The sequence below is a fragment of the Vulpes vulpes genome, chromosome 9 (assembly GCF_048418805.1).
Source record: "Vulpes vulpes isolate BD-2025 chromosome 9, VulVul3, whole genome shotgun sequence".
Taxonomy (NCBI): Eukaryota; Metazoa; Chordata; class Mammalia; order Carnivora; family Canidae; genus Vulpes; species Vulpes vulpes.
Genome location: NC_132788.1, coordinates 58,847,661 through 58,861,643, shown reverse-complemented (window position 1 = coordinate 58,861,643; position 13,983 = coordinate 58,847,661). Strand labels below are relative to the sequence as shown.

The 13,983-nt window shown below is 49.8% G+C and overlaps 1 protein-coding gene across 6 annotated transcripts in view; it reads left to right on the top strand.

The window, feature by feature from the left end:
* IFT122 (intraflagellar transport 122) overlaps positions 1-13,610 on the top strand; it is a 71,293-nt gene extending 57,683 nt beyond the window's left edge. For 3 of the 6 annotated variants that reach the window (XM_072720258.1, XM_026016979.2, XM_072720259.1), the window contains 10 exons: positions 426-528; positions 2,445-2,585; positions 3,777-3,871; positions 6,851-6,951; positions 8,852-9,017; positions 9,510-9,621; positions 10,262-10,387; positions 12,108-12,187; positions 12,524-12,688; positions 13,159-13,610. In XM_072720258.1, coding sequence (XP_072576359.1) covers positions 426-528; positions 2,445-2,585; positions 3,777-3,871; positions 6,851-6,951; positions 8,852-9,017; positions 9,510-9,621; positions 10,262-10,387; positions 12,108-12,187; positions 12,524-12,688; positions 13,159-13,248 — 1,179 coding nt within the window. In that variant the 3' untranslated portion in view covers positions 13,249-13,610. Of the gene's footprint in view, positions 1-425; positions 529-2,444; positions 2,586-3,776; positions 3,872-6,850; positions 6,952-8,851; positions 9,018-9,509; positions 9,622-10,261; positions 11,018-12,107; positions 12,188-12,523; positions 12,689-13,158 lie in introns of those variants that run through there. The other 3 variants (XM_072720256.1, XM_072720255.1, XM_072720257.1) reach the window with 2 other exon arrangements.
* Positions 13,611-13,983: the final 373 nt, after the last annotated feature.

Below are 13,983 nucleotides of genomic sequence, written 5' to 3'. Positions count from 1 at the left end.
GGGTCCCATTCAGCACCAAGTCCACAGTCATCTTTGACAGCTAATAAGCAGTGATGATGATAATGTCAATTCTGTTTCCTTAGGTGTCATCTGCAATTAAAAGAAATCTGTTTGCAGCGCTACAGGAGCCCACGCAAACCCTCAAAATAAAATGTTTCCGATTCTGTGCTGCTTCTGTGGTCCAGAAACAGACTGTGTTGTTATTGAATCCAGTCGCTTGCATATTGCTGTTAATTGCCTTTTGTTTTCAAAGAGCTGATTTGTTTTTGCGTTTCTGGGGGTGGTGGTAGGGGGAGGCACTCTCCCCCTCTAAGTTGTCAGGCTGGCAAAATATGACACATCCCTAATGGATTCAGCCAAGTGCCATGTTTTCATGGGGGCTGTGGGGGCTGCTTTATTAAGACTGCATTTGCTCCTTCCTCCAGGCCTTTGCTTTGGGCGAGAAGCATCCCGAGTTTAAGGATGACATCTATGTGCCCTATGCACAGTGGCTAGCAGAGAATGATCGTTTTGAGGAAGCCCAGAAAGGTAGGCCACACAGACTAGCACCTTGCAGAAGGAGGAGACGGTACTGCCAAGACTTACATTTCAGGAAGGCTGCCAAGCCCCTCCCATCATAGGTCTGAAGATGGACGACTTCATCCCGGGCATGAGACGTGTTTCCTGGTGAAAGACTGGGGAGCAGTGGAAAGAACATGGGCTTTGGAGTTGGACACACTGGGGTCCATCACTCACTTACCCTTAGATCTCAGGCAGGTCCTGTCTCTTCCCTGAGCAAAGCACTGTGCACTCAAATGTAGCTTCTTACTTAATCCTCACAGTAGCTCTATGATGTCAGAACTGTTTTCTAGATGGGAAAGCTGAGATTGGAGGAGGTAAAGGGATTTGCAAATCCCACAGCAAGGAAGTGGCAGAGAGGAATTTGAGCCAGGCTGGGGTGGGGACAAAATATGAGGACTCCCAAAGAGTGTCAAGCATGGTCTCACCTGCCACTTTCCTCTACTGCAAATAGTAACTTGGCTCAGATAAATGCAGTGTCCTCTGTTCTTTGGCATTTCCACTGGTAAAATGGACTGCACCCCAAGTATTGCAATATCTGAGATAGGAGCGAAAGGAAGCATAGAGCTTTAACTGGTAATAATAATTTTAAAATGTGACTACCTTCTCTGTGTCAGGCAGCAGCTGGGCACTTAACTACATAATCCTCAACCTAGCCAGCAGCCCTGCAGAGACACAGAGGCTGACTGTGCCCTGCAAAGTCACAAAGCCAGAGAGAGTAGCAGAGCCAGGGTTGGACCAGGCTCTGTCTGCCTGGGAATGTGATTCCTGTGACTAGGTCTTGCTGCCTCCTTAGGAAGTCTTCTAATTGAAGCTGGGTGTGTCATATTCCATAGCATCTCATTTACACTTCTATATGGTAACAGTTGCCACCTCCGGACACATTGCGGAACAAATGTCTCCCTGTTGGAGCTCCTCAGCTAAAAGCCCCCATTGAAAGACAGCATGTTCTCTTCTGCTTTAGCATTTCCAGAGCACCCAGTTGCTGAAGTATGTGCATGTTTGGGCAAAACACATCAACCTATCCATCTGTCTGTGTCTGCCCTTCCAAGAATCCATCGCCATAGTAACTTGGTACTCAGACAAGAGATTGGAGATGAGATTGGAACAAAGGCCAGACCTTTTCCTTCTCTAAAGCAGAGGATTTGAATCATCTGAGTGCCCACATGTGGGCAAATGTCACAGCTAGAAGTGCTTCCCTGGCAGCCCCCAACATCGTATGGGTTTGGCCACGTAGTGAAGATTCATAAAATTTATGTTAAATGGATATAGGAATTATTCAGAGATTTTTTTTTTTGCATGTTTTCACAAATGTTTGGTTGCTAGAACTGAGCCATGTTTTTCAAGGTTGTCATTAAAAAGCACACAGTTGAAAACTGATGGAGGACTTGAGTTGGACTAGGTTCTGTGACCTTGAGTATGCCACTTTGTCTCCACCTTCATAAGTCTATTGTGACCATCCAAAGTGGAATCAGCAACAAAAACACTTTGTAAACCACCAAACCTGTTAAAGTGTCGAGTGCTACTCGTGTCACCCCAGATGTCACAAAGCTTTGTCCTAGAACGGGATGAGGGTAAAACCTCATGAGTAACGGGCAGCAGGGCCATCCTCAGACTTCACCCTGCAATTTGGCCCCTAGGTTTTTCTTTCTGCCGTGCTTTTCCAAAGTCAGTTGCCTTTTCCCAGCCAGAAAGGAATAAAGCTCACTGTACTTTTTTCAGGATGTAGCCTCAGTTATTTATAGCCTTCGGCCTGAGAGGCGCATCCCAGCAACGAAGTGCTGCAGATGCTCCCAATGAGTGTCCTACTTCTACAGCAGCCCCTTTCAAGCCCTGCAGAATTTCATCCCACTCCCCCAATTGTGTGTGTTTTTGTGCCCCTTCAGCATTCCACAAGGCCGGGCGGCAGCGAGAAGCGGTCAGGGTGCTGGAGCAGCTCACACACAATGCCGTGGTAGAGAGCAGATTTAATGACGCTGCCTATTATTACTGGATGCTATCCATGCAGTGCCTTGATATAGCTCAAGGTAAGTAAACATCAGCCAGGCCGCTTGTTTTCCCCAAGCCCTGCTCTGGCAGCAAGATAAACATCGAAAGAGCCGGGACGTTTTAATTAAAGCCCTGGGCTTGTTTATTGGGTGTATTGTCCATAACCCTGTCTTGCAGTGGCGTAATCTGGTGTGTCATCTTTTTCCAGTTTGCCCATAAGTTTAATGATGGTATGAGGGCCGTCCTGGGGTTATGGTTGGGAGGTCCTGGCCTATGTTGCTAATTCAGAACATATCTCTCCCCTGCTACCTGGGAGTCTATAACTGGACCCAGGTGAGCCCTTTAAAAAAAATTTAATTAAATGGAGAGATGAAAAAGAGATCACTTTACAATAACACACTCCAGATTCTCGCTCATCCCAGGCAGGAAAACAGTTTTAATGTTGCTTTCTTGAGACTTCCCATGATGCACTGAGAGAGTTCTGGAAGCAGAGGGGACAGGAAAATGTTCTTCACTGGACCAAGGCCAGCATGCCAGAGTGGGAGAAACACTAGGATTGGAGGCAGCTAGGTGACTTGTAATAAGTCACAATTTCTTCCTAAGCTTTATATCCCCTTTTGTGGCGTGGGGGTAATCCTATCCTGCTTTCTTTCTTTTTTTTTTTTTTTTTAAATTTTCTCTATCCTGCTTTCTTTATAAGGCTGCTGTGAGCCTCACAGAAGCTGTGGTTACAGTTTAGAAACTGTTGGGTCCAGGTGTAAGGTGGGATGTTTCTGTTCTGGCCAGTGGTCTGTGCTTTGGATAAGGCATGGCTCAGAGGGAAGAGGCTGGAGGTGAGATGAAGACATCTGCTCACCCTCTACGCCAGGCTCCTCTGGTATGTCCGGGGGCTGGTGATCACTATCGTCATGCTGCAGCTGGCGCTCTCCAGTGGAATGACCTGGTAGGCTGTAGTGTCAGATCTGGGATAACCTGTGAGAAACATTCTCAGACTTTCCATGGCCACATGCTCTGCCCAGCTGAGACTTTCTCTGTCTTGTGGTCCCAGCTCCTCAACAGCAACTTTCCCATCACTGCATCTCTTGTCACTTTCCCTGGCACAGGTCTGATATTGGGGGAGAGCTGACACTGGCAATGTTGCCATTGGCTTGCCTTTCCTTATAGACATGGCTTGACATATCTTCCCCCTCCTGCCCTCCTGCCCTCCCTGCTCCCGCTGCACTCCTCAGACCCTGCCCAGAAGGACATGATGCTTGACAAGTTCCGCCACTTCCAGCACTTGGCTGAGCTGTACCACGGTTACCATGCCATTCAGCGGTACACGGTAAGATGGCCAGGAGACAGGGACCTGGTGGGGGGTGCTGCCTACTGAGCTAGGGGCCTTGGGCACGTCTTACAGAGCCGCAGACCTCTGGATGGAAATGGCCAACAGGATGACTTTCCAATAAATTCTGGTCTGCTCCTGGGAGACAAAGTTTGGGACTTTGATTTTCCTCAGCTATCTTTTTGACCTGTTGCAAGATATGAGCTTTTGAATTGGCAAGCCAGAGCTAGAGTCAGCTTTTCTAATTGCCTGCTTTACATTTATAAAACTCAGGCTGACTCTGGGTTAGCCAGACAAAGGATTATCTCTAAAATCTTCAGGGGTGGATGTTCTACTCTAGATGGGTGAAAGCCCGGCTCTAACCAAAGGTCTAAGGTCTCCTTGGCCCTGCCACTAAATTGCTAGGTGCCCTTGAGCAATTTATTTTCTGTTTCTTTCTTTATAAAAGGAGGGTCAGCTTGATCTCCAGAGACCCAAATAGTTCTTTTTAGTTACTCCCTGATTCTTTTGATTAAACCATTTTAAATCTATCTCCTGACAATGAGGAACAAGTGATAGGTTATTATCAGCCTCCTCAATTCGCATTATCTTTAATCACTCAACAAATGTTGATTAAGCGCCTACAGGGTGTGCTTATCCTGTGCTAAGCTAGGAGGATAATACCAATAACCAACCTTTATTGAGCATTTACAGTTTTATTTTTTAAAGATTTTATATATCTGAGGGAGAGTGCATGTGCACATGAGCAGGGGTAGGGGTAGAGTGAGAGGAGGGAGCTGATGTGGGGCTCCACCCCAGGATTCTGGGATCATGACCTGAGCCAAAGGCAGATACTTAACTGACTGAGCTACCCTGGCATCCCTTGAGCACTTATTATTTACCAGGCAATGTGCTGAAGGCTTTATTATATCAATTTATTTAATCCTTTCAATCATGCTGTGAGATAAGTACTGTCATCCTCATTTTACAGATTAGGAAACAGAGGCACTAAACACAGAGATCCTATAGCTAGTAAGTGGGAACCAGTACTAGAACCCAGACAGGCTGGCTCCGGAGCCTGTGCTCTTAGCTTCTGATCGCCCACATCCTTTAAATTGGAGAAGGCAAACCCCTGGCCTCACTCCCCAGCTGCACTGTGTGACCTTGGCAAATTGTTTACTTGCCTCTATGCTTCAGCTTTCTTCTCTATAAAGTGGGGTCATAATAGTACCTACTTGATGGGCTTGTGAGGATTAAATGAGTTAATATTGGAAGAGCACTTGGAAGAGAGCCTGACACAGGTGTCAGCCCTGTGTGGAGGCTTCTGACCACTGTTCGCCCCCCCCCCCCCCCCCCCCCGCCAGCAGGCTGAGCATTTCGCAGTTCTGCTGAGCACTGAGCATGTTCTTTGCCTCTGAAGAAAGTCTGGCAAGAAAGACTCTGCTAGGCTCTACCTGGACCTGCTGTCAGTCCTTCATCTCATCTCTTCCCTACACCATGGTGTGGTTTCAAAGGACCTCATCTTCCCTATAGTATTTTCAGGGCCCCTCATTTCTATCAGGTGCATTAGGGCTCAAGAGAGCAGCTCTGAGTCAGAGCAGACTGGAAAGGGAAGCATCAGTCCTCTCCTGAGGTAATGGCTTCTTTCCCAGAGGAGAGGTACTAATCCTGAGGACCCCCCTCCCCCGCCCACCAATTCTGTTCTTCCTGGGACGTTTCTTAGCTTCCACACCAAAGGCAAGCTTCTCCCAGGCTCTCACCCAGAAAAGGATGCAGTCTCAGGTTTTCCTGGGTTCTTGGAACTAACAGAGGCTCTAGAAATTTAAATGAGAGCTAAAGAGAGAATACTGGGCTCCAAATCCAAGTAGTAATATAAAGTAAGTTCTCACAAATTTAGGCCAATTAGGGCCTAAGTCCTGTTGGCACAGTGACAAGTACGGCTTAGTAAGACCCTTCAGGAAATGTCAGTTTATTACCATGTAAGTGCTCAAGGGGGGGGTGGGAGCTGGCTTGCTTTCATCTTGTCATCTAAAGTAGTCTTAGTTTGTAGACAATGTGCCAGATCCCTTCAAAATGGTATTCTTAACCTATTACGAACCCCCTCCTGGTAGAAAATTCCATGTGGTCTACTGTGCTGAACTTCTGGCAGCCTCTAGGTACAGAAGACCCATTTGTGTGTGTGAGTGCCTGGTCTGCTAGGGCCCGTGCCAGGTTCTAGGAGTGCGAGGATAAGCAGTTGAGGAGCTCCAGCACATGTGTGCATTTGGTGGGCATTGGACGGCCAGGCTGTTGCTGGAGAGCTGAGAAGAAGCACATGATTTCAGGCTCTAAAGAGTTAACTGCCTCAATTTAATGACATGCTTAGGTCTGGTCATGTCCTAAATTACATAAAAGGTCCTCTTTCTCAGAGCTAATTGGAGACAACTTGAGCTCAGGGAAATGGAATCATAACTAACTCCAGAGGCAGTGCAACTTGGGAGAGAGGCATTCTTAGGCTTTGGAATCAGACCTGGGTTTGAATCCTCCTTCAGCTCTTTTCTAGCTGAGTGACTTGGGTAAGTCATCTCTATGGGCCTCAGTTTTCTTATCAGTACAGTGAAGATGAAAATACATCCTCACAGTATTGTGTTAAAGACCACACGAGGGACACCTGGGTGCCTCTGTGGTTGAGTGTCTGCCTTTGGCTCAGGTCATGATCTTGGAGTCCTAGGATTAAGTCCTGCTTCGAGCTCCCTGCATGGAGCCTGCTTCTCCCTCTGCCTATGTCTCTGCTTCTCGAGAATCTCTCTGTCTCTCGTGAATAAATAAATAAAATCTTAAAAAAAATAAAATAAAGACCACATGAGACAGCAGCTGTAAAGTGCCCAGCACATAATAGCTGCTCATTAAGGGAGACTGCTCTTTTATTGAATATTTCAGAATTATTGGTATTTGCCTTTTGGCCTGGTGTAGCAGCTGCTTAGTTGAGGAATTCAATCCTTGTTTGCTTTTTCACTGCAGGAGGAGCCCTTCAGTTTCCATCTTCCTGAAACCCTCTTCAACATCTCCAGATTCCTCCTGCACAGCCTAACCAAAGACACCCCCCTGGGCATCTCTAAAGTGTATCCTTTTACCCCCCATCCTCTGTCCCACCCCTCTTGTCTAATGGCCCCTGTGAAGTTCTTTCCAGATCACTTTACTGGCAGAACCTTTCCTCTCGCCCGTAGCCCTCAGGGAAGAAAGAGAGTTTGTCCTGCTGCTACTGTTTCGATGTAGAAGCGGCTCAGCCAGGAAGGCTAAGGGGCCAGTGCCAAGAGAAGATTAGTTTTCAGGGCTCTCTGGACTTGGCCCAGCAGTGGGTCTCTAAGCAGCACACTGCCCAAGCCCTCCTGGAACCCATAAATGAGGGTATAACAAATATAGGAAGCATTTGGACTCTTGGGCATTTCCCTGGGTGGGGGGCATTTGTTCAGCCCAGAAGATGGAGCACCTGCTGTACCTCAGACATTGGTGGTATGTGAAAAAGCTGCCATCTAGTAGAGGAGGTAACAAGTGTCAGGGCTTAGTTCACTGGGATATGTGCTATGATCAAGGGTGGAATGTAGTCAAGGCTGGGCCCATGATCAGGGAAGGCTGCCTAGAGAAGCTGATGCCTATCCTATAAGACTACCAGGGAAGATAGTAGAGTAGATGTTCCAGGGGAGTACCCAGCACATGGGAAGGCATAGAGGTGAAGTAAATACTGTGTACAGGAGAAATTGGAGCCAGGCTGGAGAGGTCGTGGATGGATCAGTACCACTTTAAAGAAATGGCTTCTTTAAAGGGTTCCAGACCCATCATTTACATTTCAGGGGAATCGAATAGTGCCTTCATTGACCCAGACCTTTGCAGAGGAGTAGCCAAGGCCACATCTGCCAGAGCCTTGGAACCTGTCCCCAACCTTTCCAGCAAATTCTGTTCGAGTCAACAGAGGGTTTTTTTGTTTGTTTGTTTGTTTATTTATGAGAGACACACAGAGAAAAGCAGAGACACAGGCAGAGGGAGGAGAAGCAGGCTCCATGCAAGCCCACTATGGGACTCAATCCTGGAATCATGCCCTGAGCCGAAGGCAGACACTCAACCACTGAGCCACCCAGGCATCCCAAGTCAACAGAGTTTGATTGAACCCCTGCCCTAAGCTGTACCTTATACTGTTCACTGGGGACCTGGAAATGGATCCCAACATGGTACCTGACTTTGAGGAATGATAGTGGAGACACAGACAAGGAAACTTACCACCATGTAACTTCTGGAGTGGAAGGAGCTACACTGGGGTTGTGGGGAACAGGAGCATCAGGGGGAAGGAGACTGGGAAGGAGGCATGGTACTTGGGGCTTGCCACGGAGAAGTGGGGCAGAGAGTTCACAAGCAGGGCCAGGAAGAGAGGTCAGGCTTGGCCCAGGCACAGCTAACATTTAGATGACCTGGGATCAAGTGCAAAGGCTTGTGGCCTGAGATTGAGGAGCTCAGAGGAGAGTCTCAGAGAGTAGGGGAGGCCTGTCACTCAGAAATCACTGTGGCTCCTGGTGAAGTGTGGGCAGAAAGAAGTGCTCTATACCCCATGGTCTCTGTGAGCTGGTTCCGAGTGAGCTCCACAGGCAATCTGGGACCAGCCCCACCTGGCGAGGCTAGAGCAGGATGGCATTTGGTGCTAGGCATCCTAGGACCTGGCTCGCAGGCTGGCCTAGTTGGGAAGAGTCATTTTGGCCTAGTCAGGGTACAAGATGAGCCATCAGCAGAACCTAAGCAAATTTAAAATATTAATGGAAACTGCAGTTTTTATCTCTGGAAAAATCCCTGTGCCGTGATATCTGAGAAGTACACTTACATCCCACAAATGAGCAAAGCACTCCTCAGGCCCTGCCCATGCCCTCTTGGCACTAGAATAAGCTGCATTCCAGTATAGGGCTCACTCTGAGGGTAATCAGTGCCAGCTCTTGGGCCCAGTGTGGCCTCTGCTGTCCTTAACCTTGTCATCTGCAGGAACACGCTCTTCACTCTCGCCAAGCAAAGCAAAGCCCTGGGTGCCTACAAGCTGGCTCGGCATGCCTACGACAAGCTGCAGGGCCTGCATATCCCCGCCAGGTTCCAGAAGTCCATTGAGCTGGGTAGCCTGACCATCCGTTCCAAGCCCTTCCATGACTGTGAGGTGAGGGCACAGCTTTCTCAGGCAGGAGGCTTCCTTTCTTCTTGGACATCTCCTGATGCTTTCTTTCCTGGACTGGGTTCTGTTTGAAAGATAGCTACCATGCTCTCAGAGTTCTGTGCCCTCCTCCCCTTCCCAAGCCCTGGTTTGCTAACTCCTGCTTTTTCCTCTCTGCTTCCTCTGTTCTCTACTCAGCCTGCTGTGCTCCAGCCACAGTCCCTGGTCCCCGTGGGCCACAGAACCCTCCCCTTTCTTGCTGCCTAGCCCTCCTCTGAGGCTCTGAATTGGCTACAGTCCAGCCCGCACTGCTCTGCCCTTAACCTCCCTCTGCTCCATGCACTCTGCCGTCACCTTATCCTATGAGCCCCTGCCTTAGCCCACACAGGTGGCCTTTTTTCTTGGCAACCAGGCCCCAGGGGACTGAAATCAGAGCGGGGAGCATTTCCTCACTCTGGGTTTGATCCTCATGCAGTTGTGGTTCTTGTGCTTTTGTAGGAGCTGGTGCCCTTGTGCTACCGCTGCTCCACCAACAACCCGTTGCTGAACAACCTGGGCAATGTTTGCATCAATTGCCGCCAGCCATTCGTCTTCTCTGCCTCTTCCTATGGTGAGTCTGGCATGCAGATGGAGCAGCCATGGATGGCTGTACTCTCTCCACTGCTGATTGGCCACACGTGTCCTCATTTGTAAATTAGGGACAGTGTGACACCCACCCCACCAGACACTCAGTCACTAAGGGTTCCCAGAACTAGGATCCAGGGCTGCCCAGACTTGAAGCACCTACCCCTCAGAACCTGGCATGGGGCTTTGCATAACACAAATGCTCCAGGTGCCACTGGTCAGGCATTTGGTCTGGGAGGCTAAGATGATCTTTTATGTCCTGGTTCCTTCTATGTTGACAAAGGATCAGAAGCCCCTTCCAGGTAGCTGGGCAGAGGCTGTTCCTCCTCCCTTGGAGAGGAGCCCATCTAGCTATTATGGGGAAGAGAAGGGTTAAAGGCCATTGGTTCTCATGCACACACGTACACATGCATACACGCATACATGCCTGCTTCCTCCAGACATGTGGTGAGCAAAAGGAGGCGGCCATGCTGTGTCTCCTTGCTTACAGAGAAGCTTGCTACTGGGTGGGGAAGGAACTCTGATCCTCCCACCACCCCTCGTGCTACCTGGTGAGAGCATCCCAACCCCTAGCTCCCCCTGAGACAGCCACTCCATGGCCCCTCCCCATGCCCTGTGCCCTCTAGAGGTGCTGCACCTGGTTGAATTCTACCTGGAAGAGGGGATCACTGATGAAGAAGCTGTCTCGCTCATTGACCTGGAGGCACCAAGACATAAGCGTGAGAACAAATGGCAAGAGATCACGAGCAACAGTATCCTGGATGCTGGGCTGGACTCCTGTGTGTGTCAGCCAAGCACAAGGCCTGGGTATAAGATGGGAGGCAGGAGGGCATCGGGGGATAGCTGGGCCGGTGGAGGCAAGGGGGTGGCAGGCCACTGCCGAGTGATTGGAGAGGCCCACATGGTGGCAGGGACAGGGGCTGGGAATGGGCTGAGAGCTGGCCAATGTTCAGAGATACTGGAGGGAACAGTACATATCCACAGGCCCAGAAGAGGCTTGTGGAGGAAGAGATGGTGTCTTGATATTCACCTTTGCCTCATTTCCAGGAGGGCCTCCCATCTACCCTGGCTCCTAAAAGGTACTGTCTGTGCTTCTGGCCATACACAGTTGATGAGCAACCAACACAACATATGATGTCTCTATCAGCTTTTCCAATTAGGTCTCTTTTATGTCTGTACAAGAGACAGAAACCACAATCAGGTTGAGCAAACAAAAGAGTGTAAGGAAGCCTAGCCACAGATGGACACTCAGCTGGATCCAGGTGCTCATTTGGCACTGGTGGGAGGATATCTCCTGTCCTCTTGGCTCTGCTGTCCTGTGGGTGGCTTCACTCTTTGGCAGCACCCACCCCATTCCACCAACGGTACCAACCATGCATCCTATCAACATTAAAATCCTTGGAAAGGGCTGATACTCCTAGCATGACAGCAAAAAACCTCAAGGCACATCCTCACTGGGACAGCTTGGGCCAAAGGCCACACCTCAGCTTATCCCTCTGGCTAAGACCGTGTTCAGTGTCCTAGCTAGACACAAGAGGGGGGCTTCTACATGTGACTGTGCACACTCTGCCCCTGTGGACCTTGCTGGCATACAGTAGCTGGATCAGCAGGTCTGGGTGGACTGGGAGCCTGAGTTTCCATAAGCTTCCAGGTAATGTCAATGCTACTGGTCCATGGGCCACATTTTGAGGAGCAGAGGAAAAAGGAAAAGCCAGGGAGTTGCCTCCCAAAGAAGAGAGACAGGAATCCTATCAGCCTACCAGCCCTCTGCACAGCTTTCAGATGCTTTGGGTTGTTGCTGGGTTGTTGGGTTGTTGCTGCCCGGTGCCATGTCTCATACCTGATTTGGCACCAGCAGCCTCCATTCCCTTGAGGCCCTTCCTTGTGGGAGCAACCCCTGCCCTGGCCTCACATCAGCTCTTCTGCCACTGTCTGGCAGAGGGGGGCAGTTCCTTAGGTACCTTCAGCCTGGTGTGGCTGGCCGGATTTGCAGGAGCTCTTACCACCTTCTCCATGAAATAGGACCTGTGAGTCCATCTCAGTTGCCTACAGAACCACCTGGTGATTGCTAAGTGTTTCTCCAGATATTGCCAAGTTTGCTGGCCATGGTTTCCAGCTAGCCCATTATTTCTACTCCCACCCATAGCAATCTTATAGCCTCTGCTCACTTGGTGCTTCTGATCAGGCCTACATGGGCCATGTCCTGGTCTATGTGGGGCAGCAAAGGTTCTATCGTAGCCCCTTTCCTACCTGTGCACTGGGTCCTGGTCCCAGCCTCTGTGTGACCAGGGCTGTCCCCTCCCGGGCCTGGCCTGCATTCCTTCCATTCCTCCATCTAGAAACCTGTTCCACAGACAGTCATGGAGAAACACACCAGGCCCATGTAGAGCTCCTGTGAATCTTGCATTGGGTGGAGAGTGGAGCCTGTTTCCCACTCAGCTTCAGGTTCTGTCCTTGACCAGACCCTTCCAGATTCCCAGACTCTGAGGCTGGACGAGACCATGGACTCAATGGGAGATGATGACCCATTCACAGCAAAGCTAAGCTTTGAGGTGAGGGTGCCTCTCTGAGTGATGGGCTGTGGAGGCATGTGAGACCTGTTGGGAGGGGTGTTGGAGGTCCCTTCTCCTATATACACTTCTTAGCATGAAGCTGACTTGTTCCCTGTCAGTGCTGCCAGGAGAGTTGAGGTGATAGGTTCCCTATCACTAGAGATGGCTAGAGGAGCTACATGACCTGGCAGGGTTCCATGAAGGTACTCAGTAGGGGAAATCTCTTGGATCCTCCCTGGTTGTCCCAAAGATTCTGGGATCATGACCCATTTAACATGTCACCCTGGCTGTGTGAGAGCACCAGTGCCCTCTTCTTCCCACCTGCTCACCCTGCAGCAAGGCGGCTCAGAGTTTGTGCCTGTGGTGGTGAGCCGGTCAGTGCTGCGCTCCATGAGCCGAAGGGACGTCCTCATCAAGCGCTGGCCCCCACCGCTGCAGTGGCAGTACTTCCGCTCGCTCCTGCCTGATGCTTCCATCACCATGTGCCCCTCCTGCTTCCAGGTACTGTGCCTACAGCTCACATGTGGTTACCAATTTCTTCTTCTTGCTGCTTTTCCATTTCCCAGGTGTCCCCTTGGGGTGTCCCCTTGGGGACACCTGGCATCTGAGAATAGCACAGTGATCCCAAGGCCAAGGGCAAGGCTCCAAGTTGGGAAGAGACTCAGCCATCCTTAGGCCCTCCCTCCTTTCACTTGTGTTCCATACACTGGAGTGGGCTTGCCCCTGGTCCCGTGCTCTCTGTACCTGCCCTTCATTTGGGAGAGCCAGGCAAGACTGATACACCTTTGAATTTCATTCAGAAAAAAGGGGCCTCAGACTCCAGACCCTCATGCCCCTCCCTTTGAGTCCTCAGACAAAGGTGTTCTGGATCTGGTGTTTCTAGCCCTGACTCACTGTCAAGTGTCCTTGGAAGGGCAGCAGGCCCTGCCAGGCTCAGGGCTTAGCCCTGGATCATGACCATTTCTCCTTAGATGTTCCACTCAGAGGACTACGAGCTCCTGGTGCTTCAGCACACCTGCTGCCCCTACTGTCGGAGGCGCATCGATGAACCCAGTCCATGACCGGCCCCCTCAGGACCACCGCTCCCATCAGGGCCACCTCACATTTGGCTGGGCTGTCAAAGGAAGAAAGAGTTAAACTGTCAGAATGTGTCTTCTGCCCAGATCAAGTGTGTATTTTAGGGAGGGGCCTTGTGTAACCACGGAATTCCTATTTATGGCATTTCGTGCCTTGTAAATAGCACCAGGAGATGGCGAAGAGAATGTACATATATTTTCTAAGAAAAAAAATCTGTTACTTTCAGAAAGGCTCTGAGTTGTTCATGGCAGCCTGCTGGAGTCCACAGATCTGTCAGACCATTAACATGTACACTTTGCGAACAGATTGCCTCAATAATTACAAATAAAAGGGCTACTTATTTTCATCAGTGTCTGCATTTTAGCAAATCTTCATATTGTCTGCAACTTAATTTCCTTATGCAAAAGTGCACCTGTTTCTAATTTGATCTGAGAGGAACATTACGTTTGCCTGCTCTTAAAATTTAATCTAATCGAAATGGCAATATGGGAATGGGTAGGGGAACGGGTATTTATTTATTCTGGTTTAGTGGGGCTCCATCTTTACCAGAAAATAAAGTTCCTGGCTCCACAGAAGATGGCAAAGAGGACCTTTCTGAGGTTCTGGAGCCCACCCTCTGCTTCCTGGCGAGGGCCAGCACCTGCCTCCCCTTCACTTTATTCCCCTAGCCCCACAAAGGCTCCACCCCACTGCACTTTGCCCTGCCCTCCAGCTCCTGA